The sequence below is a fragment of the Heterocephalus glaber genome, unplaced genomic scaffold (assembly GCF_053883595.1).
Source record: "Heterocephalus glaber isolate CG9 unplaced genomic scaffold, H.glaber_assembly_v1.0 deba00001550, whole genome shotgun sequence".
Lineage (NCBI taxonomy): Eukaryota > Metazoa > Chordata > Mammalia > Rodentia > Bathyergidae > Heterocephalus > Heterocephalus glaber.
In genome coordinates this window covers 2,731,268-2,756,564 of record NW_028258343.1, presented here as the reverse complement: position 1 = coordinate 2,756,564, position 25,297 = coordinate 2,731,268, and the positions used below count along the sequence as shown (strand labels likewise).

At 39.8% G+C, this 25,297-nt stretch overlaps 1 protein-coding gene and 1 pseudogene across 4 annotated transcripts in view; one reads left to right on the top strand and one right to left on the bottom strand.

The window, feature by feature from the left end:
* Map3k5 (mitogen-activated protein kinase kinase kinase 5) overlaps nucleotides 1-25,297 on the top strand; it is a 219,275-nt gene that overhangs the window by 191,525 nt on the left and 2,453 nt on the right. For all 4 annotated transcript variants that reach the window (XM_004871479.4, XM_004871478.4, XM_021249572.2 and 1 more), the window contains 5 exons: nucleotides 2,714-2,899; nucleotides 6,368-6,473; nucleotides 18,066-18,309; nucleotides 23,251-23,363; nucleotides 24,328-24,440. In XM_004871479.4, coding sequence (XP_004871536.1) covers nucleotides 2,714-2,899; nucleotides 6,368-6,473; nucleotides 18,066-18,309; nucleotides 23,251-23,363; nucleotides 24,328-24,440 — 762 coding nt within the window. The remainder of the gene's footprint in view (nucleotides 1-2,713; nucleotides 2,900-6,367; nucleotides 6,474-18,065; nucleotides 18,310-23,250; nucleotides 23,364-24,327; nucleotides 24,441-25,297) is intronic.
* LOC101711681 (spermine synthase-like) lies at nucleotides 9,107-10,328 on the bottom strand (annotated as a pseudogene).

The window sequence follows — 25,297 nt, the reverse complement described above, 5'->3', positions numbered from 1 at the left end:
GAGTTGCCTAAATCCTAAATCTTGTGCTCATGCCCAAGATATGCTTTTCTAGTACAAAAAATATAGCTTGTGTGGGGATTTTTTCTTCATCCCATTTTGGACAGTCGCTCCAACTACCTTGGCCAGTGGTGTATTCCCAGTCCCCAGAGCCTGGCAAGAGAGGTCACTTCCATGACTGTGCTGAAACGCAGACCCTTTTTTTTTTTTTTTTTGATATTTGGTGTTGAACACTGTGCCTCGCACATGCTATGCTGCCTTCTACCACTGGCCTAGTTACACCCCTAGCCTGAAACCCTTAACCTTTAAAGTTGGTTCATCATACTCAGTGGTTTGGTACCTCCCAGTTTTGAAAGTGTGCCTGAATGTTCCCTATAAAAGGGAAAATGAAAGACAACCTTGAAAGCAGCCCTCAGAAGGCACGCCTTGGTGCACCAGCATGGAGCCACCAGAGAGAACCCAAAACTGCTGATCAGAATCGCATGCCCAACCCCGCATGGCCAAGAGGGAGTGAGGGTCCTTCTGATTGTACATCAAGGCTGTTGTGAATTCCTTCCCGGGAAATCACATGTGCTTGGTGACAGAGCAGGTATCCACTCAGGTTTACAGCTGGCTCTTGCAGCTAATTGGGGCAGGAGAATGTAGTGGTTAGGAGCTGGGGCTCAGCTTGGGCTTGGGCTTGTTTGAGGCTTGGTTCCCTCATTAAAAGACTGTGCAGTCTGGATAAGTTGCTTAACTTCGCAGAGCCTGGGCTCCTTCCTCTATGAAATTGAGGACTCTACTTTCTGAGGTTGCTGTCAGCAGTTCGTGAGATCATGGATGATTTGGTCATAACAGAAAATGTTGCCTTACTGTTAAGCAAGGCAATAGCAGTTATATAATCTGTTTAATTTTTTCTACAACTAGATAGAAATAATTCCTTTAATGGTTTGTTAATATAGCTACATACACCTTCACATTTTGGCCTACCCTTTATAATAAAATCAAAAGGTGGATAGTGGCAGCTCCTCAGAAAAAAATAAACCATGAGATTCCCTTTTAATCTGTGCCACCTTTTGGAAATCCACTTATGGTGTTTAAAAAGAAAGTTTAAAGGATGAAGAATAGAGAAGATCTTCACAGAAGACTCCGGGACTGCTGCCTTCAGTCCCCACCCTACCCCACCCAGATGTTCCTCAATGAAGGCACACAAATGAGTTAACACAGAGAGACAGGAGTTGGGACAGAAATAATGATTATGTAAGTGGATAAATAGCCGGGGTAGAAAACATTTCCCAGGGAAGAGTGATCCTTTGTAAGACAGTGATGTACACATCAAGAAATCAGAAGCAACATGTTTTTTTCTGTTGTGAAAATGAGCTAATGTCAAAAATAAATGTTTGCTGTTTAAACTGTTGGCAAACTGATTTTTCACTAAGATAAGCTTCCAGTTTCTAAATAACTCACATTTTCTTCTTGAACATATTTTCATGGTGTTATATTTTGCCTGTGACTATAATTTAGTTGTGGTAAGGAAAAAGAAACAAAATTTATAATTGTTCCCTAGTCTGATTTTAAAATATTCTCTTAATGACAGCTTTTAAGCTTTTCAATATAATCTTTTCTCATGAAAACACCAACATGAGACAGAGCCACAAATGAAAATACATTGAGAAAATTAACTTGATGCATTTCTCTTTTGTTTTAATAGAATCCTCAGAATTGCAATTTTCGCACCCCAGTTGAGGAATTTAATTTTAACTGTGCAGTAAGAATATGATATAGAAGTGATCATAATAAAATCTTGTTGTTTCTTAAAGTTACATAAGAATAAATAACATCCTACTATGTTTCCTTTACGAAGCAATGTCCCCTTGCTCAATGTAAAAAGTCAATTTGAGAGAAGGAATTTGTTTAATATTGAATTACATTTTTAATATAATATAAAAATTCATTGATCCATTCTTATACCATTCTTATACCAATTGCCTCACTGATGGATAAGGATGAAGTTTGAAATAGGCTCTTTTTGATTGCAAGGAATTGACTCATTTTAAGGGCAGTTGAAGTACTAGAGACATGATGTAGTAGACACACTATGAGATAAGTGAGACTCAAGGAATTCCAACCATGGGGCCTGGCTGAGCCTAACAGAGAGTGAGACTAGAATGTAAATCCAAGGAGCTTCAACTTCCAGGAGTTTGCACATGGCTAAGCGGCTACTGGCCCTGTTGGTGCACACTTCTGTTTCTGTCCACATCTCTTCTCCTATCTACGTTATTTCAATTCCATTACCCCCACTTGCTTTCTTATAATTGGATATATTCATGGCTCTGTTTTAATGACCTCTCCCTGGGCAGACTTTGAGGTGAAGATCCTATGGCTCATTGCCTGAATCTCTCTCTAGTTCCCAATTTAAATTTCTGAAAATGGAAACCCCATTGCCTCAGCCTGTCCCTGTTTGGGCAAAGATTTGTATATCTGACTATATCATGGCTGCTGACCAATGTGTGGGGTAAGTATTCTTTCTCCGAAGTCTGAATATTTCTTAGTCAGGGGTTGGTGAGGGTGATAGTGGCAAAGGGGAGTTGTAAAGTTCAAGATACAGTCTTTCCTTTAATGGGAGGCACTTTGGAGCCCACTTCTTCTCTCTGGGGGGTGTGGGAATGGCAGGCCCATGACTGACTATGACTATGCAACACAGAGTGACTGAGGGGTGGTTGGTTTTTATTTACAGGGTGCTGAAGAACCTAAACTAAAATGGGAGCACATCACAACCCTCATTGCCAGCCTCAGAGAGTTTGTGAGGTCTACTGACCGGAAGATCATAGCCACTACACTGTCAAAGCTGAAATTAGAGCTGGACTTCGACAGCCACGGCATCAGCCAAGTGCAGGTGGTCCTCTTTGGTTTCCAAGACGCGGTAAGTGTGATATTTTGGCAATGGTTTCCCACAAACTCTGTTGACATTAGTCTTAGAAACAAGGTTTACAAGTTTTGTTCTTTTCTTTCCTTAATAATTTCAGTGGACTCTATTCTCTTTGGATGATAAATGTGAGATATTTGCCCATCTGTTTGCCTCTAAAAATTAGATTTATTATTTTGTACATTTTCATCTCCCAAAGATGGATACACACAAAACTGAATCACCATGGAAAATAGCAAAACTTAGAATAAACATCTTCCATGGCTGAACTTTCTTGTTATGAAATCACGCACTGGGTCACTATTTTGGTGGCTTTAGCAACGTAGCATACTTTAGTCATGTACTTTTTAAGGCAATACTGTACATGAAATGCCATCTAGTGGCCATTGAGAAAGATTTTAACAGTATGCACTGGAATGGTCGCTGTTGAATAAAACCAGTAATATTTTCCTCAGTTTTTCCCTGGTTTCATACAAATCATTTTTAACATGTTTATTTCATAAATATCCAGTTTATTTCATAAGTATCCAGTATCACTGGGTGAAAATTAACCCACATGAGAATTGCTGAGAATTCTTCTAAAATTGAGTTGCTATGCAATACAAACTAGAAGGCAGTCTTCTGCAAAACTGATGAAAAACCCTGTGTTTTTCTTGGATAAGACTCATCTATGGAACTTTGTGCCAAAGATAACTTAAGTGGGCCCTAGAAGACCCTTACAGGGTGTGGGAGGCAGAAATAAGAGAGTTCTTCATGATGCCTATGGTGTAAACATGGGAGCGCATTGTATAATTTTATTTAAATTCCAAAAATTAATTCACACCTAGTGTGTTTATTGCTTCTTTATAGAAGTATCTTCATAGTTGTATTTGCAGCATAAAATAATCCCTAATTTATTAAAACCAAATTATAATTCTTCAACAGCCACTAGTGTATAAGAACTTAGTCCTTGTGCTAGGGATAAGAGCCCTGAATCAATTGAAGTCATAAGAAATATAAGCAACTGGCAAAGCCTACCACTAATACTACGTGCTAAAGGCATGCTTACCCTACAACTAGGGAAACCCAAGCATCTGGAGGTAGAGTGAGATAATTTAACTAATTTGTGCTTGCTCACACATTTGGCATCCAGTCTAGAGGTTGGAAGGCAAATTGGCTGTAGAAGTCAGACTGAGAGTTATTTAGTTGTGATTCTAGGCTTTGAGTCTCGGTCAGACACAGACATGTACACTCTCATCCCCACTTTTACTAACTCACTGCCCAGGATGGGAAAGAATCCAGGGCCATATGTAGTATATTATACAATGATGAGCTATGAGGGGCAGGCCATGCTTTAAAAGATCTGTCCCCCACATTGTATGACTCTTGAGAGAAATATTCTGATCAGTTTTCTATCACTGTAATGAATATGTGAAATAAATCAACTTATAGGGAGGAAAGGTTTACTTTGGCTCACAGTTTCAGAGGTTTAAGTCCATGGTAATTTGGCCTCTGCTTTGAGCCTGTGACAGCACAGTATCTCATCACAGAAGCATATGGCAGAGGAGGCTTTGTTCACTTTATAGCAGCCAGGAAGCAAAGAGAGAGAAGAGGCTGGGATCATGGTGTCCTCTTCAGTGGCACGGCCCAGGGGCCTAACTTCCTTCCACTAACTCGTCTTCCAAAGCCTCCGCCTCTCTCAATATCCCCATGGGCTGGGGACTAAGCCTTTAATACATGGCCTTTGGAGAACACTCCAGATCTAAACTGTGGCAGGAAGTGCCACTCCCTTTAGTCAAATAAGCAGGTGAATCCTTTAAAGAAATGAAGGTACCAGGATAAACTCAGTCTGAAAGGATTTCCAGGAACAAGTGGGAACCTGGAAATGGTTCACTTCCTTGGGAGCAACTACTACGAGGAAGTCCACAAACTGACTTCTTTTTTTTCCCTCCGGTACCAGGGATCGAACTCAGGACCTTGTGCTTTCAAGGCAGGCTCGGAGCCACTGATCTAAATCCCTGGCCCAAACTGACTCTTTTTATAACCTGGGAGGGGGGGTGTTGATGAAGATGGACCAATGGCAGGCCTGAGCAACTCACACTCCAGCTCTTGACATGAGCTTGTAGCCAAGTCACCATCTCCAGCTTCTGCTAAGATCTCGAAGCAGAGCCTTTCCTGCCGTTACGATAAGAGGTCTTTAAAAAAATAGTAACAATAATGCACGGAGCAGCTGTGCAGTACATATGGGGAACATACAATGGGATATTGTTCAGTCTTTAAAAGAAAGGAACCTACCATATGCCACAACAAGAATGAACCTTGAGGATGTGCTGAAGCCAGTCACAAAAGGCCAGATATATACGATTCTACCTGTACGAGATATCTCAAGGCGTCAAATTCATGGACAGAAAGTACACGGGTTGTTTGCAGGAACTGTTGCAGGAGCATGGGAACTTAATTATTTAATGGGTTCAGAGTTTCAGTTTTGCAAGAAGAAAAATGTTCCATGGATAGGTGATGGCAGTGGTAACATAACAATAAATTTACTTAATGTCACTAATGGTACACTTCAAATGGCTAAAATGGCAAGTTTTACATTATGTGTAACTTACTACAATTTTTAAAAAGAAAAAAAGACAGATGGGTACTACACATATTTATTTCAGTATCTCCTTAAAGTGTGTGGAGCATTACTAGTCACTATGAAAAGATATCCTTACAACAAAGATTGTTCCGTGAACTGGTTTTCTGGAAGATTCTAAGAGATGATTCTCCTGTTGATAGAGACATAAACAAGGATGAGAAGGAAACAAGCCCTGCACTGTGGCAAACCTGTAGGTAGCACGTAAATACCAATTTCCCCCTTACTTGCTTTAACAGAATATGCTGACGCACTTGGCTGTGTTAAATGACAGTCATAACATTTAATGATGAGTTTACTTTTATTTAAGACCCTTGACCTTTTTCTTCCTTCTTTATCCCCTCTGCCACCCAGTCTGCAACTGTGTATTTACTTGCAGTACTGGGGATTGAATCCAGGGCCTAGCACATGCTAGGCAAGCACTCTACCATCGAGCTGCATACTCTGCCCATTTTAAATTTTATTTTGAGACAGGCTCTTGCTAAGTTGCCCAGGCCTTGAACTTGCGATCCTCTTGCTTCAGTCCCCTTAGTAGCTAGGATTACAGGTGTGTAACAGCGCTCTGGCTTGCAGCTGCATGTTCTGAATCCAAAAGAAGTGACATTCCCATTTAACCAGCCCTCCTTCCATGGAAATAACTTACTTGCCTACATGAAGCTTGCTGAACTTTAATTTGAAGTGGCAATTTTTAATTTATTTTCTAGTGCTATGAAGAAATTATTTGAAATTAAAGGTGAAGAAACCTTTTAATTATTTTTGTAGATAGAACTTCATCCAAGTACTTGGATATGCTGGGTTATTGGCAATTAAAAATTAAAGAAGACTAAATGAAACTCTTTTTCCAGGTCAATAAAGTTCTTCGGAATCATAACATCAAGCCACACTGGATGTTCGCCTTAGACAGCATCATCCGAAAGGCTGTACAAACAGCCATTACCATTCTGGTTCCAGGTCAGAAATGTTTAATTACTCCACAAATATTTAGGGCTCTCATATTTTACCTGCTTTTCATCTACCATTTTTTATATCTCCTTAGTGTTTTTAGAGTCATGTTTGCCAATTTTTTTAAAAACTCATTTCTGAGCCAACACATCACATTAGCCTAGTGCCTACAGTCTGAGCACCGTGTTTACAGTACCTGACAGACTTGCTTCTTTGTCTCTAAAGAGCATGTTTAGGGGCTGCGTGTAGAGCTCAGTGGTAGAGCACTTGCCTAGCATGTGTGAGGCCCTGGGGGTCAATCACCAGCACTGCAATCAAACAGATAAGTAGATAGCATCTTTGGATATGGAAAAAGGAAGAAATTTTAAGGTAAGCCAAATAAATATGCATTTAATGTATGTATATCAGTGCCTTCAAACGCATTCCTCTGTCATCTTTTACTAGTGGTTCCCACGTCTCCCAGTACATTAAGTAATATAAAGAGTCCTTTAAAATTAGAGCTTTTATGCACCACTATACCTAGGCAAGATTATATTCTTTTAGAGAAGTTTTAGATTCACAGCAAAATTGAGAGAGAAGTACAGAGATTACCCATGTACCAGCTGCTCCCACACATGTATAGCCTCTCCTGATATCAACAGCCCCTACTCAAGTGCCATGTTTATTATCGGTGAACCTATACTAACACACCTAACACCCCAGGCCCATTGTTTACACTAGGATTCACCCTTTGTGAAATGTATTCTATGAATTTGGACATGTGAATGACAGGTACTACCAATACAATATTGTACAGAATATTTTCACAGCCTAAAATTGCTCTGTGCGCCACCTACAGGAATCTGAATTTAATTCATCTCCCTGGTCACTGATTGACAGACAGGTTTGGAAATCACTGGTCTAGACAGAACCTTAGCTTTATTGGCAGTAAGATACAAAAGGGCTAGTGTTGAGGAAACAGTGCTTTATGGAATGAGAAGTATATTCACACTCTAAGGCAAAACCTTAAAAAGTTTTGCTAATCTATCCACTAATAAAAAAATTTTAAATAAACCTCTTCCAACCCTATGTGTACATGGTAAGGCATGGAACAAAGGTAAATAGATTTCTGCATAGATTGATACATTTATATTTTATATTTATGTTTATATTTACATTTATATTTATGAAACATGTTCTAGTATTGTCCTAATTTTTACCTTTATTATAAATTTAAAAGGATAAGATCAACGTGAAGTATTATAAAGCTCAAATCACTTACAAATGGCATCACCAATTTTTAAGTGCATGTCAGCCTTTGCAAGTTGCAGAATTCTGTCCTCTCAAAATACCCTGTTTGACTTGTGAGTGAAGGCACCAGTATCGATCTTTATATCAAACATTTATGAAAAAATTTTTGCTATGTAATTCAGGTTGGCCTAGAACTCACTGTGTAGCCTAAGCTGGCCTCAAACTCATGGTGACCCTCCTGTCTCAGCCTCCCTAGTACTGGAATAACACTACACCCAGCAGTAATGCCTTATGTAAGAAATACCTGTAAGCAGAAGTTCTAATAAGCCCACACTTGTTCTCTTTCCTGGCATGTGCCTCCAGCCCTCACCCCCCTGTCCTGTGCGTTTCCAGGTCTCAGTTCAGAAGGTCCCTCCTCAGACTGTCCTTACTTGCTACCCAGTCAAAAGTGGGCTCTCTGGATTATTCGCTGTCATTGGAAGGGACTTTCACACATTTGTGACCCTTACTACAATTGGAAGCTGCTTTTGTTTCTAGTCTAATGGCTGTTACCCTCAGTGAGTTCTGACAATGTTTTATTTTGTGCCTAACCTACCATCCATCATGGTGCCCCGAAAACAGAAGACCCCTGATAAATATTTGTTTGAAATAATAAATAAATGATTTTCACTTGATTCTAGTAAATTAGGATGGAAATTTGCATGACTTAGAAAAATTCTAGAGAGGCTTTGAAACACATGATTAACAATAAATGTGAACCTAAGAAATTCATGCTCTATGAAGTCAACAATAAAGACACAATAGATAAGAAAGGAATGTGTATCACTGAAAGGAACAGTTATAGGGCATGAATTACACACAGTAATAACCTTAATTAAGGATACCCACATGAGTAAAAGACAGAGGGATCAGATTTTGAAATAACTTCGCATATAAATGATCTGATAATTTAATTTTTTAATCTCTTTTGTAACTTTAATTGAAGCATTGCTATTCGTTTTTAACTCTTTCTTGAAAGCACCAAATTTTAAAATCGAAGTCAGTTTTTTTAAAACCATCAAGAACTTCCCTCTGAAACAAAAACAATGATGCTCATTCCTCCAAAGGTCCAAATTTAAGTCCCACCATAATCAAAACAAAACAAAACAAAAAACCCACACAGAAATAAAAAGTAACAAAAATCACATTCTAGGGGGTCAGTGCATTTAGCAGTCTTTGCTGTACTAATTGTCCTTCAGCTGACTTTCAAAGAAATAGCACCCTAGCTCATCAAAATATACATTTTCCATTTGCTTTTTTAAATTAAAAACAATAATTAAAAAGAGAAAACTTTCAAGAAGTCACAATCAATTGCCTAACTCACTTTGATGGCATGTACAGCATATGGAGGTCAGGAAGGCTGTCTGCAGCACACGTCATTGGGATATCCATCTTTAGGGTTTAGCTTTCTTCCAAACAGTATAAAATACCCACAATTCCAAGTATGAAGGGATGCAGACAATTTCCTTCAAGAATTCTAAAGGACAATACAGGCACCCAAGCTCTTCTTCATAGAGCAACAGGGCTTCTGTCAAATTGACACAGTGCCCCTGTGTAAAATACTTCCCATCCTGTTTCAATACTTTCATTGAGAGGTCAAGAATCAGTCTGAGAAACTCCCATGTGGAATCTTCTTCTGGAGATGTGGAGACTGGAACAGCTGTCAAATCGTTAATCACATAATCAAACTCTCTCCCCTCTTTGTTGTACCTCTTCAGTACTGGAACACAGTCTTCTATGAGAACCTGATGGCAGTCTCCTTTAAGATTGTCTAAGACTTCACTACATGTTTTGTGCATATGTTTCTTACATGCGTCAACCACCATTTGGTCAATCTCTATCATAGTGACCATCTTTGGTTTCAGTTTAACTATTTCACATGATATGCCTCCACCTCTGCCTCCCAGAATCAGTAGGACTTTGCCAGTGTACTTTTCTTTGCCACTGCCCATGATGGCCTGGGTATATGCCAAATCACTCTCTGCCAAATTAACATCCCCACTAAGGATGAGAATATTTCCAAACTGCTTTGAGTGTAGAATTTTTTTTTTTTTTTTTGGGTACCGGGGATCAAACTCTGGAGCTTATGCTTGTGAGGAAGGCAGCAGAACCACTGAGCTAAATCCCCTGCTAGTGTAGAATTTTAATATTCTGGTAAGGTGAATCTTCATCGTATACTACTTCATCTATGTCATACTCAACCAGGCACCCATCAGGAGTGGGCCAGTATCTGTCGATGGCCCCTCCTCGAACCATGGTTGGTAAACACTTCACCTGCCCAATACTGGCCTGACTCAATTCTTTCATTCTCTCTTCTACTTTGTTCAAAAAGTTGTCAATTTCTTCTTTGCCCTGGATATCCCTACCATAACTCTGAAGGTCCAGCAATACCAATCCATGTGGATAAATTCTCAAATTGGCGAAGCTGCCATTTTTGTTTGTGTAGGTTGCTGGGTAGCCATGGTCCTGCCAGGTATGCACTGACTCTGCAATGACCTGCTCCTGGAAAATGGACTGCAGGCTTTTTTAAATGGTCTCACCATCAGCTTTGGTGCCGAGCATGAGGTCAAGCATGCTTTGCCATGCTGCTACCATAGTGAGGCAAGGCCCTGTGCCATGCCTGGGGGAGGCTGCCGCTGGAGACTGGAGGCCACGCGGCATGTCAGGCTGCAGCGGGCAGGGAGTGCACAGCGCCGGGGGAGGCCAGGAGTCTAATTTTTAAAAAACTTTTCTTTTAGTGCTGATTTCCTAAATGCAACATGGTACCCTGGCCTAGAAAGAGCATTAGTGAAAATTTGGTAGAATCAGCAAAGTCTACAGTTTAATAGTATTGTATGAGGTTAATTTCTTGATTTTAAAAAATACATACCATATTCATGTCAGATCTATTAAGGAGAGCCGTGTGGGTGGAATATGGAATTCTCTGTACTGTCTTTGCAACATTTCCATAAATTTTAAGATTATCCTAAAACAGAAAGTTTAAGAAGCAAAAGATAGCTGTTTAGGAGGCTGAGGCAAGAGGATCACAATTTGACGCCAGCCTGGGCAACTTAGTGAGACTGTTTTAAAATTTAAAAAGGGCTGGGATATAGCTCAGTATTAGAGTGCTGGCCTAGCATGTACAAGGCCCTGGGTTCTATTTCCAGCACTGCAAAAAAAGAAAAAGCAAAAGTAGCTGGTAATCATATAGTGGGTGAAACTCTGTGAAGTTAGAGAGGGCCCCAGGGCAAATGTGGAGCAGAGGTCTCCTTGCATGATGTCCATGGTGGGCACTGCTTCAACTAGCCATTTGTGGAGCAGGCACAACATGCTTTCTTTTTTCTTTTGAGTGCTATAGAGGGAAACCAGGGCCTTGCATATGTGAGGCAAGTGCTTTAGCACTGAGCTACATCTGCAGCCTACAGGGCCTGTTCTTTATGGGAAGTGTTTGGTGAAGAAAGCTGCTTGTCCTTTCACTGTGAAATTGGTCTCTTTGAGGCCACTAGGTGTTTCTGATTTTAAATGAAGTTACTATCTAAAAGCACCAAAAAAAAGAAAGTCAGAAATTTGGAGAATAACATGGAAAAAGCACTTTTTGTATTCTTGTCTGGGTAGAGGAAGTGACAATGCACCATGCACCAGTGCACCAATGGTGGGGGTATGTGAACAAGGGGAAGAGATTGCAGTCATTTGTTAGTGCCAGCTAACAGATGTCCAGATGTCCTTAAAGACTTTGTTGTACAATTAATATACAAAAAGAGTACATTTTAAAAATGACTCCCTTCACATGCCCCTGATAAAAATTCCTTTTAGGTGATAAAAATGCTACAATCAGCCCATCAAATTTCAAAAGACACATTAAAGAAAACAACAAACATAAAACATAGCACGATCCACACATACATCTCCTAGATCTGTCTGCAGAGAGGACCCAAATCTTGGTTTCTAAATACCATCCTCCAATCAAAGGGATGTGCTCCTGACAGGAGTGATCTCCTCCAGGACTGGGCGGGGGAGATACAGGGTGAGCCTGGGTCATCTTGTGACGCCAAAAGTAAGGAAGTGTCCGAAAGGGTGGGGGGTTATGGAAAGGACACTGGAGCCAACCAGAAGGAGCTTCCAATAACCATCCAAGCTAGAACAATTTCAGCAGTAAAATGAAATAAACTGAAATGAAAGAAAATGAAAATAGTTGGATGTAGCTCTGTGTTGGTCAGCTTTCTATCACTCTAATGAATACCTGGGGTAATCAACGTGTGACGAGGAAAGGTTTATTTTGGCTCAGTTTAGAGTTGTTAGTCTGTGATTCTTGGTCCTCTGCTTTAGGGCTGTGGTGGCACATCATGGTGGGAACGCATAGCAGAGCAAAACCACTGACCTTATGGCCAGGAGGCAAGACAGAGGAGAGGAAGAGCAGAACGGGGTCCCTTATCACCTTTGACAGCACGCCCCAATGATCTAGGCCTCGCATCTTAAAGGTTCTGCCACCTCCCAATAGTTCTGTGCTGGAAACCAAGCCTTCAAAACACAGACCTTTGGTGGAATAAAATAGCTTGAGATAAATAATTAATAAATATACAAAAGAGAAGGCTCAGCTCTTCGTGGTAGTTGAATTCCACTTGAAAGAATGAGGGAAGTAGAAATGTGCCATTAGGCAAACACAAAAGTGGTAATTATTGCAGGCAAAGACCATCAATAGCTGCTAAAATGACTAGAGAAAAGAATGATGAGAGGCAAATATGGTGGCACACACCTGTAATCCCAGCATTCAGGAGGCAATGCAGGAGGATTGGAGTTTAAGGTCAGCCTGGGCTACATAGGCAGTTCGAGGCCAGCTTGAGCTACATAGCGAGACCCTATCTCAAAAAAACAGAAACAAAACAAAAACAAAAACAGGATAGTGGAATGGTTTCAAAGTATCTCTCCATGATATATGTACTAACTGCAAACAGAAAACAGTCACTTGGTCATGGAGGGGTCTGGCAGATGCCCTCTTAACTGGATGATCAAGATAAGCCTCACTAATAACAAGACACATCAGCATAGGGACCCCCTGATGTTGTGTCCTGGGAAGGGAGCAACATCATGTCTGTGGATTCTTTCCAAGACATCAGGTGAACCTACAGTGAAGGGCATTGTAGAGAGTATCTGACCAGCTCTCCTCCAAAGTATAAAGCTCGTGAGCAGCAGAGAAATAGTAGTCAAGGTTGGAAAAGACTCAGAGATACTAGTCAGAGTGGAAGAGGCTAAGGAGACCCGAAATTCATTGCAGTGATGGATTCTTAAGCAGAAAAAATCATCCATAGGAAAGCTAGTGAAATTTAAGTAAGACTTGTAGATTTGTTAATATTATCAATCTTAATTTCCTGGTTTTGATAATAATGCCAATGGTACATAAGACACTAAGGTTAGGGCAAGTTGCTGACAGAAATAAGGTAACATTCTGTACTGTTTTGTAACTTTTCTGTTATTCTAAAATTATTTCAAAATAAAAAGTGAAAAAAAAATAAGTGTTGAATTTTACTTCCGAAGAGAGCACACAGAACAGAGAGTACAGTGTTAAGTCCCTTAGGACTTCTTTTCTCAGAAAAATTTCTCATTTGTCAACAAGAATCACCCTTTAGATCATTGGCAACATTAAGTATCTGTTGTTACTTCTCAAGAACAGTTGGCTGTGAGTGACCGGATGTAGATGCACTGAGCATAGAGACCAGGTGACCATGCTGAGGGGGAAGTGACAATGTGGGCAGACTTCTTGCCTTAGCAGCAATCTTTACAGCTGCTTGGATCTCTTGATCCTACCACCAATTGTTAGATGGAACGAAGCATGTGCCCCTTGTTCCCAGTAATGTAAATTAACAGCATTGGATTCCTCACCGGTCCAGGAGCTTAATACAAGTGTAGTATGCTGTACTCACAAGATGTGTGGTCCTGCTTGGCATCAGAAGTACCTTGTGATGAAACTTGGTCGGGTTCTTTCTAGGGAATGAACCTTTTGGGGTTGGGGTGGGTATGGGAGCTGTTTTGGAAACATGCCCCAGCTTCACTTGCCCATATATGGACTCAGTGCCATCCACTCATGACAGGTCCCCTGAATCCCAGTCTTTCCCCTGACACATGGCTCTTCCCGGAGTCCACTCTGCTTTCCATTCTCCCTAGAGGGCTCTGAGCCACTACCGGAGCTTCCTTCTCTCACACACCTCTCTCCATTACCCCGAAGCCAAAGCCCTCTTCTCTTCCAGAACCTCACTTAGTACCTTCAGCCTGCATGAATCTGTACTGTCTGCCCAAGGTAAACCACCACTGGATCTAGTTATTCCAAGTGTACTTTACCCCTTAGCACTCTTAGTTTCTGTATGTGTTAGGGTTCTTCAAGGAAATAGAAACAATAGGATATAGATATATATATATAGAGAGAGAGAGAGAGAGAGAGAGAGAGAGAGAGAGAGAGAGACAGATTTATTATAGGAATTCAAGGCTTTTCAAGGAAAGAGAACCAATAGGATATATATGATATGTAGAGACTTATTATGGGAATTCAGGATTCTTCAAGGAAAGAGAACCAGTAAGAGAGATAGAGATAGAGATAAATGTGTAGAGAACATGTGTGTGGGAATTGGCTTATGTGATTATGGAAGCTGAGAAGCCCCATGATTTGCTATCTGCAGACTGGAGAACCAGGAAAGTTGGTGGTATAGTTCACTCCAAGTCCAAAGGCCCCAAACCTCGGGAGCTGGTGATGTAACTCGCAGAACAAGATTAGAAGCTTGAGAACTGGAAGCACTGTATCCAAGAGCAGGAGAAGAGGGCAGGCCCAGGTCAAGATGAGAGAAGAATTGAGGCTGTCAGTGCATTAGATAGTGCCACCCACTTCATTGACAATGGTCACTGATTTAAAAGACTCAATTACTCAGGCCACTGATTCAAATGCTTATCTCTCTTGGAAATACTTTCATAGACATTCCCCAAAATAATGTCTTAGTCAAGTTGACAGATAAAATTAACCATCACAATGCACATGTGAGTGACATATGGAACCAAGTCTATACCTGAGACATGCAAGATAGTTTTAGCTGTATTAAACTGTACTTGGAACTTCCAATTTCTGTGTGTCCTTGTCTTAGTTACTTTCTCCTTGCTGGAACAAAGTACCTGACACCCTCAATTTAAAGGAGAAAAGGTTTATTTTGGCTCATAGGTTCATAGAGGTTTTAGTCCATAGTCAGCTGGCTCCAAGGCAGGGCTGCATGCCAGGAGAGAAATACCTCATGGCATGGCATCGGGAAGCAGAGAGCAGTCAAGGAGGAAGAGGGGAGATTAGGCCAGGCTGTGCCACAGTGACCATCTCCTCCAACCAGGAGTTCACCTCCCAACACCAGGTTTAGCTATAATCTCATGGGTGGACTAATGATTGCTGAGTATCAATCCCTTATGAAACAATCTCCTCTCAAAAGCCCCACCTATGAGTGCATGAGGGCTTTGTGAGGACATCTCCATATAAACCACAGCAGTGCTCCTGGGACTCTTCCGTGTATGTGTCTGTTTCTCCTTTAGATTATTGTCTCTTTCAGAGCCAGGCCCAGATGCTTTCTTTCATTGACATTTTATAGTGTCTAATCTGATCATATATACTCAGGAAACCATTGTGAAAGACCCAAATAGCAGAGCATTGCATTCGCTTTCAGTTTTCTACTTCCAAATTAATTGAGATAATTTTTCAGTCATTATATAAAATGATAACTTTAAAAGTGTAGCATTTAGGGGGTATTTAAATCTAATAATAGGGCCAGGGATGTAGTTCAGTGGCATGGCACCTACCTGGCAAACATGAGTCCCTGAGTTTGATTCCCAGTACCAAAAATAATTATTAATAATAATAATGAACATCAAAGACATTTTCCTCCCCAAAAGTGAGATTATATTCAAGAGGACTGCAAAACTAAAATTATTGAAAAATTTTTCAGTTTAGAAACCATAAAAGAAACTTAAAAATAACTTTTGAAATTTTTTAAAGTCCTAATTTTATCTAGAATTATACAGTCTTAAGTTATTTTTAAAGTAAGATTTTTTCATTTTTTATTACATTCTAAGTCCAAATAATCCTAGTAGAATAACTTTAATTCTACCAACTTTTTTAAAGAGCCCAACATTTAGCTCCTATACTATTACTAAGTACTAGATTTACAAAACTAAAACATCTGATTTTGAGTCACTACTATAGCAATATTAAGAAATGAAGGAAATAAGATTTGAGAGAGAGAGAAGGTGGAGCAGAAAGCAGAGTGGAAGTGAAGTTTGTTTGGCCTGAAGAGGCAAAGGGTAAGAATGGAGAAACTGGGAACCTGTGCACTTTCAGTGGAGGTGTGAAATGGTACAGTCCCTGGGGAAAACAGTGTGATAGCTCCTTAAAAAAATTAGAATAGAATGACCATATGATCCAGCAATTCCTCTTCTGGGTATATATATTCAAAAGAATTAAAAATAGGATCTCGGTTATTTTCACACCCATGTTCATAGCAGCACTCTTCAAAGTGGCCAAGGAGTGGAAGTCACCCATGTGTCTATCAGCAGATGAATAAATAAATGTGATCGATAAATACAATGGAGTATTATGGAGCCTTAGAAAGGAAGAAAATTCTGATACATACTACATTATGCAAAGTAAAATAAGCAGTCACAAAAAGACAAATACTGTGTAATTCCATTTATATGTGATACCTTCTGTACTCAAATTCGTAGAAAGAGAGAGTGATAACTTTTAGAAGTTGGGTGGGAGAGAAAAATAGGGAATTACTGTTGGATGGTTGTTAAATTTTAGTTATGAAGATGAAAAGTCCTAGAGATATTCACCAGTGTGAATACACTTAACACTACTGAGCTGGTTAGGATAGTCAATTTTATGTGATACATTTTTTAACCAAGATCAATTTTTTTAATTTATTAAAAAGAAGTAAAGGAATTTAGGGCTAAAAAACTTGGCCCCAAAGAACATTGTGGTTTTTGTTTTGAGCAAAAATGATGAGTTCTCTTTAGCTTGTTAAATTTGAGATTCCTGCCCAACAGAAATACCCAGAAGGTTCTGGATATAACAAGACTAGAGCCAGAAGTGTAAGTTGTTATTACATATTAGAAGCACTTGACCTTCACAGAGGACAGTGAGCTCATCCATGGAGAATAAGGGAAAAAAATGGTGAAGGTGGAATTTCAGCTTTTAAGGAAAGAGCAGTAGCCAAAAAGACTGAGGAAGAGAAGCAGCAGCCAGAGAGATGTAGAGGGGAGACACTGTGCCCAGGTCAAGCAAGGTGAGGGCAGAGAGCTGGCGAGAGAGTTTGGATAGCAGGCCCTCGGTGACCTGGCCATGCTGGCCACATTGAAGTGGTGGGCTGGAGTCTTCCATCACTTTTCTTCTAGAGAGGGTTTGTCTGTGATCCAATAAAAGTTCCATGTGCCAGAGCATGTGGTATCAAAACCTAGCATTTCTATTACCTTGGTGTCTCTTAAATGACGAATGTCATTCCTTTTCCTGGACCTGGATAAGGACTTCATGACCTTATATATATACTCTTTTTCTATGGGAAGATAGCATCCAAGTTCCAAAGTGACTTGCAGGTAAACTCATGTTGTCCGGTGTGTTTATGCTGGAGACTTAGAACTTTTGCACTTTAAATTTCAGTGCTTGGTCAACGGGTTAAAGTAGGAAACACACTAAAAATTGACTCAGTTGTCAAAGAAAGACAGTCTTAGTAACAGGAATGCAAACATAATGTATGATATTGTTAGCATCTGCCCCACATCCCTTTACATTTTGAATGTTACAGGATGGGGGAAACATTCTTTGTAGTTACTTTTGTCTATATGGTCTCTGTATATTTCAGTTGTCTAGTTTTGAGCCACTTAATAGTTGCCAGATCTTATACAACCTAAAAATTTATTTTACTTGTACAAGCAATTTTTTAAAATTAGATCATTCTAAGTTTCTGTAGCCTTTGAATTTTACAAATCCACTGGGAAAACACATCTGAATTAATGTACGGAAATCCATCCTCACTTCTTTTGGAAGAATCGTTTGGAATAAATCTTTTATTGATAGCAAGGGAATTGATTTTTTATGCACAGTTGAACCCAGCATGCTCTACCTCTGAGCTACATTCCCAGCCTCTTTTACTTTTCATTTTGAGACAAGGTCTCACAAAGTTGTCAGGATTGGCTTTCAATCCCCCTGCCCCAGCCTCCTGCAGAGGTGGGGATGACAAGTGGGCACCGCCACCACACCCAGCCTGCTATTTATATCTTAAGGCATGAAGGCAATTGGTTGTATTTTATTAACATCATTGTTAATATCATTCCAAACAGAACTGAGGCCACATTTTAGCCTTGCATCAGAGAGTGACACAGCCGACCCAGAAGACTTGGATGTCGAGGATGAGCATGAGGAACCACCTTCCAATCAAACAGTCCGAAGACCCCAGGCAATCATTGAAGATGCTGTAGCCACCTCCGGGGTGAGCACGCTCAGCTCCACGGTCTCCCATGATTCCCAGAGTGCTCACCGAACACTGAATGTGCAGCTTGGAAGGATGAAAATAGAAACTAATAGGTAATATGCTGGTGTGGGCTGGTTCTTTTATTTCTACATCTTATATATCACATGTGGTTTTGGTCTACTTTAAAAGTCTGATCCACAGAACATACAAAATATGATTCCTGGCCTGGGGGTATAACAGTGACAGAGTGCTTGCCTAGCATGCACAAGGCCCTGGGTTCAATCCCCAGGACCCACAAACAAACAAACAAACAAACTATGATTTCTTTATTCCATTCGTATAAACTTGATGTAATACTTTTCTTTATAAAACCAGAGAGCTTGACTTTAGTATCTTTTTTCCAAAGGCCTCTTTCTGCCTCTACCACTTCAAGCTTTCCTCAGCACCATTTCTTTGCTGCTTTATTTCCAAGTGCACTGAAATTTGCAGAGTAACTGGGTTGTGACCTCAGTTATGCACAGACTTGGAGCAACATGTTCTTTCCAGTTGATAGCTGAAAGAACAGAAAGCCTGTGTTCTTAAAAGCCCATGATTTGGAATATCAGCTTCTTTCAGGAGAGGAAGATTCTGTGCTTGAGGGGATAAAACTAACTTTGTACTTTAAAACCTTGAGCTGATGATAATTGACCGCATTTATGATTCTGTTCTATTTTTAATGTGCCATGACATATCTGAAGTTTAATTTGTCTTTGAGAATTTAGTAGCATAGAACCCACACGATCAGGTTATTAAGTGAACAGTAAATGCTTCCTGTTCTTCACAGATGTTAGCACAGTTCAAGATCTGAATCTATGATTTATAGCTTCCTGTGCCGGGTACTATTGACATGTGGGAAACTGATTTTATGGCTCTGGGTTTGCAGTGAAAACTTTTTTTTTTCTGGTGAATCAATAGAAGTTATTTAAATATTTAGAAATCTTAGATGAAAATTCTAGTTGTTCACTAGGGAGATAAAAATATCTGACTTCTAATCATAAATTTAGGTTTTTAAAGTTAACCTTAAAACCCAAACTTAGTACAAAGCCCATTCTGAATTCAGGAACATGAATTTCAGTTTCATGATCAAGTAAATCCATATATACCTGTCACTGGTTTGCATAGAGCTGTCTTTTTTAATAAAGGAAAATTAGCTCTCTGACATCCGTATCCCAATCTCATCCTCTGAATCCTGCTCTTTGCCTACCATCTTTTCTACTTGGGGGCAAAGAATTTGGTGTTTTCTGAGACTTCATCTAAATCTTGGTGTCTCTCACTCTTGCTCTTCTCAAGCAGTAGTCTAATTTTAACACCCATCCCTTACGGTAGGCGCTACCTTTAGTCACCTCTCTTCAGTTACTTCTGTTGCCTAGTACTACGTGGAGGTGTTATTTGGAGGCCTGCTCTTCTATGTGGAAGACCTCCCCACCCACAGCTTCTGGTCAGAATTACACAGACAATAAAGCTGCTTTGTTTACTAAAAAGCTGGTCTATCTGCTTCCCTGGCCCCAAAACCATCTGTCTACACACCCTGGCTATGTCAACAGGACCTGCCTCCCTGAAGGCGGCCTGGGTGTGTACTCTGTTCCTTTCTGTCCTTTGCCCGTTTGGTTGACCTTATGTTCACCACCTGGCACTGCCTTCTGCCCCTGTGCTTGTGCCATCAGCTGTCTCCAAGGGCTGTTCTTCTCTAGCCACTTTCTTCACATCTTCACATTTCTCTTCTGAGGCTCTCTCAGCCCCAGCTGGAATCCTGCTTTTCAAGTCTGCCCACCTCTGTTGGGAAGACTGGGATTTGCCACCTGCCTTTATTACTCTAGTACCTAAGTACATTTTCCCTAACAGCCCACACATTTATGTTTCCTCTACATATTTATAGTTAAATCTGAAATCTACAGGATTATTGGCCACCTTTTACTTTCTTTAGTAGTGCCTTCCACACCTCCTCCACCACCCTCAGGAAAGTAAGATGCAACCCAAAGTTGGCTTGACACAGGATGTGAAGAAAGGGCACTGGTTTAGTACAAGCACTAAGCCACTGAAACCAGGGTCCGGTCATGTCTGTGTTGGTCCTTGTAATTTTCAGGCAAATATTACTTGAAATATAAAGGTGTATGTCTTGTGGGGCCGGGGATGTAGTTCAGCAGCACAGTGCCTGCCTGGCAGCTCTGAGTTCAATTCCCAGTACCGGAGAAAGAAAAAAAAATATAAAGTGTATGTCTTGCTAAATGAATTTAGAGGAAATGTGAGTATGTTTTAAGGAAAGGTTGTAGGTCTCATGTTAAGAATCTTAAGCATATTCTGGGCATGGCAGGAGGATTTCAAGTTCAAGGCCAGCCTAGGCAGTTTAGCAAGACCTGTCTCAAAGTAATAAATAAAAATAGGGGCCGGGAATTTAGCTCAGTGGTTATGCTGCCTGCCTTGCAAGCACAAGGACTGGAGTTGGATCCCTGGTACCAAAAACAAAAAAAAAATGGCCAACGGCCCCTGGGTTCAATCCACAGCACCACAAATAATTAATAATAACTTAAGCTGATAATATTTAGAATGATCACTGATGAAAATAAGTCAGATTTCTCCAGGTCTTGATTATTAGATTATCAATAATTTTAAATGGCAGAAAGTAACAAAATAGCTTTAGAATATCTGTTTTATTTCTATTAATAAAAACATAGCTCACATAAAATGTTCTGAAAATTCACTTCACACAAAGGAAAGGCAGAAACATTATTAAAACTTAACTCGGAAAGAGCTGATTAGTTGTTTTGATTTCCTATCCTGCAAGTCTGTATTTACCTATTCACCTGCCTTACCAGCCTCACTCATCTGAGTTACAAAAAAATTGAACTCATGGTAAATTCTTGCCATACTTTTCTAGACATGTACCCTCATTACAAAATATCTCCCTACTAACTGAACACAAAATAGAACTAAAATTAATGAACTGGATATATACTTAAATAATTTTAAGAGCTAAATTGGAACAAATGAGGTAGCCTATCAATACTATGCTTCCAGTGTTAAGTTTGGTTTTAAAGATAAAGAGGAGCTATGCAGCCTTGGTAAACGTATGTTAAATTCTAGAAATTGCCCCTATGTTCTTTGAGAAAACAGTAAGAATATGCCATCACTATTCAATACATGTAAATTAGCAAGGTAGACAAAAATATACACCAAACCAAAAAGTTGCCAACTTAAAAATTCTTACAGCACTTCGACTGTCATTCCTGTTGGAGTAGAAAATCTTCTAGCCTTCTGCTTCCTCCTCTTGCTGTCAGTTCATGCTGCTTGATCCATCTAATTGTACATCCTGTTAAGTCTGCAGGTGTCTTTGTTTACCTGTCTTCAACCCACCTACTCTGTCTGCCTGTCCTCCGTGGAGTTTACTCTTGTCCCATCTCTATTACCTACTATACTATGATCCCTCCTCCTTCCTGAGGGCCTCATGTTTATGTGCCATGGGAATGGGTAGAGCTTTGGTGTCAGGACAGGAACCCTAAATGAGCCCTGGGAAGACTTTTCCAGATCCTGAAGCTACAGCAGGGCACAGAATAGTCCTTATTAAAGTTCAGGCACTGCTTAGCACTTTACCTATGTTGTCTCATTTAATGATCATGGTGATCCTTTCCAGGAGTTTTCCTGCTCCTTTTTACAGATGAGCAAACTGAAGCCCAGAGGCACCAGGTAATTTGTCTGAGGTTGACACAGGAAGCGCATGGCAGAGCCAGGACAGAGCCCAGACATATCTTTCATTTGTACCTTGCTGCCCTCAGAGCATGTTACCTGGAACAAAAATAAACTGTATGGAACATAGTTCTGAGTCACACCTGTCAGCCGGAAAATGAAACAAAGATATCTTGTTATGATCATTTCTCTTCATGATGTCATTAATTATGATAGATTTTAAAACTGGGTGTGCTGGTGTATGCCTGTAGTCCCAGCCTTTGGGAGGCTGAGGCAAGAGGATTGTGAGGTCAAGGCCAGCCTGGGCTACACACCAAGTTCTAGGCTGATAATGATTACATAGTGAGAGCATGTCTCAAAAAATGAAACAAAAGAAATTGTTTATATATATAAATATAATTATTAGATATATTATACTAATATAATATGTATATATATTAAGATTCTGAGTCCAGCTTATTCAGAGATATTTTTCTAAACAACACCACATCTCTTTTCCTAACATGGAATATTTTCTCCAGGAAGCAGTGTTGAACAAGGTGAGTAGGTTACCATTTGGTTCTCCCTTGCATAATGAACCTTCCGTGGGCAAGAACTATGTTATGTGTATCACAGTTTCTCCTTGTTTTGGAGAGAGCATCAGATACCAACTAGGAACTGAATGTACGAGGAACACAGCTATCCTTTTAGCCACTTCACTAAGCCCAGCCACCTCCACAAGGGAGAGAATAACAATAGTAACAATCACGGTTTCAGCAACATTTATGGAATGCTTGTCATATGCTAGATATTCTAGGCAGCCTTACTTAGAGATAGTTCTCCAATTTCCCTAGTTAAAGAAAAGCGATTACCTTTACGTTTTGCATTGATTATGATATTATCCATATTTACCTACTTTTGTTGAGGGGTCACACATGCAAAATATCAGTCTGTTAATATCCTACAATTATATTTTTGACATCTGTGGTCATGAAAAGTAGAACAATATCTCTGAAGATTTTAACAGACCATCTGGGATGGAAGTTTTGAATCCTTGCTTAGAAGCACAGAGTCTTCTAGATCTTCACTGCTGGAGGGAGAGAGAGGGGTAGGGTGACTTTGCTGCTAGAGGTGGGAGGTGGTTTGTGGATCTGCATCATCAGTGCTTCTTGGGCACTTATTACACAGGCAGAGTCTCCAGCCTCACTCCAGAGCTGCTGGAACACAATGTCTGGGTTTGTAAAAACCCAGGGGTGTCTGTGCTCGTTGTAGCTTAAGAGGCCCATATCTAGAGGATCACTGTGTGTTGGCTCCAGCTTTATTATCCTATCAACCAATATAATTTTCCTCTGCAGATTACTGGAAGAATTGGTTCGAAAAGAGAAAGAATTACAAGCCCTCCTTCATCAAGCTATTGAAGAAAAAGACCAAGAAATTAAACACCTGAAGCTTAAGTCCCAGCCAATAGGTAGGTGAATAACAGGAAATTTCAAAGTAGCACTGTTCAACCAGGCTGCACAAAAAGCTGAGAAGGCCAACAGGCAGCTTTATTTCACGGCTCAGTCAGCCTCTGGCCCTTACACCACAGTGACAGGCAGGAATTGCTTTTTAAAAGACTCAGTTCTTAACTGTAGTAAATTACCATTTCTTATGAGTGCAGCAAAAGCAGACAATTCTGAAATTATATATTACTGAGGTAAATAGGGCTCTCCATTTAGTCTTTATTTCTTTTTAAAGACGTTGAAAGGAGATTACTAGAATAAAATAAAACTGTTTTGTCACTTTGCATTTGTGCTCAGTGTATTCTAGCCTTACGATTGGAAGAGGCTTAAATAGAATAGGGATGCAGTAATTTAAAAAGCCATAGGTTAGAAACTTTGAAGTAATCTAGTCTGTGAGAAACTGGAGGGGAAAGACTATCTTTAGAGAATCTTATTTAACCAATTTTGAAGAAAATAGAATTTACAGTTATTTGTTTGGAGCCCTTCATATTATCACAAATAGTGAAAAACATTATTATAATTTACAGTTCATGGCTATGTTCATCTTTGTTGCATGAAAAACACAAAGAATAATTTTGGCACATAAAGATGATTATAAGAAACTAAAAAGCTGGCCGGGGATTTAGCTCCGTGGTCCCACTGTCTGCCTTGCAAGTGCAAGGTCCTGAGTTTGATCCCTGGTTAAAAAAAAAAAAAAAGAAAAGAAACTAAAAAGCTGACATGAAGGTATAAAATGGGAGCATCCCTACATGATTGCCTCTGATTCCTTATTTACTAGTGCATTAACCAGTCTCATTTTATTTATCATTTACACTGCCAATCTCAATGTTTCTATAACTAGTCTGTGCTGTAAATGTCTGTGGACTGTGAGGGTCTCAGATGACCTCCGTGAGATGAAGCTAAGAATGTCACCCCCAAATTCGATTTTAGATATCCCTGGGTTGCCAGTGTGTCACCCGAATTCTCCAGGCACAACCACCAAAGATTCTGAACTCACAGACTGGCTGAGAGAAAATGGAGCTGACGAAGACACTATAAGTCGGGTAAAGAAAACTGTCTGTGGGACCCGTGTTCTTTCAGTTCATTTCAGAATGCTGCCGGCCTGCTATGCGCCAGGAAACCTTCTAGGCACAGGGAATACACTGGGGAGCAAATGAGAGCTGGCCCTGCTCTCCTGTTTGCAGACCAGGGCAGCAGACAATAATTGGATAGTCCACAGATAAAATGTGTAATTATACACGGGTAAATTCTATGAAGCAAAGGTTTCAGGTGTTTTGAGAGAGAGGAGCGGTTGGGGAAGGTCCTCTTGAAAAATAATGGATGAATCTAAAGGATACATAGGAATAAACAAGGCCATCTGAATGTATGTTTGGGGAGTCAGAGAAGGAGAAGATGATTTCGAGGTGGGGGTGCAGGGTGTGCATTGATATGATTTGTAGGTGGGCAAAAGCATTTTTGTCTGCAGCCTCTAAGGGTTTTAATTTTTTGAATTAAAAATAAAAGTGACAAAAATCAAGAGAGAACCAAAGGAAAAAAGTTATTCTATTGCTAATTCTTTCTTTTGCCAAATTTTAAATTATCTTCCAACATTATTAGACTCCTCTGGCAGCAGCTATTTATTGCTACGTAATAAAATAGATCTAGTTAGTAAATGTATGTAAAAGATGTTTTCTATACAAACCATATTATGTCTGTAATAATGTAATTCTTCCCTGATCATTATAGACTTTTATACTTAGCATGAATAGCATTTATGTTTTAAGATTTTACATATATATATATATATATATATGTACAGATACACACATTAAAAGGTGATACTATTTTTATTTGACAGGAAGAACCTCCTAATGTTGTTTCAGTTTTATATGTAAACTTTTAAAATAACCAAAGATATCTT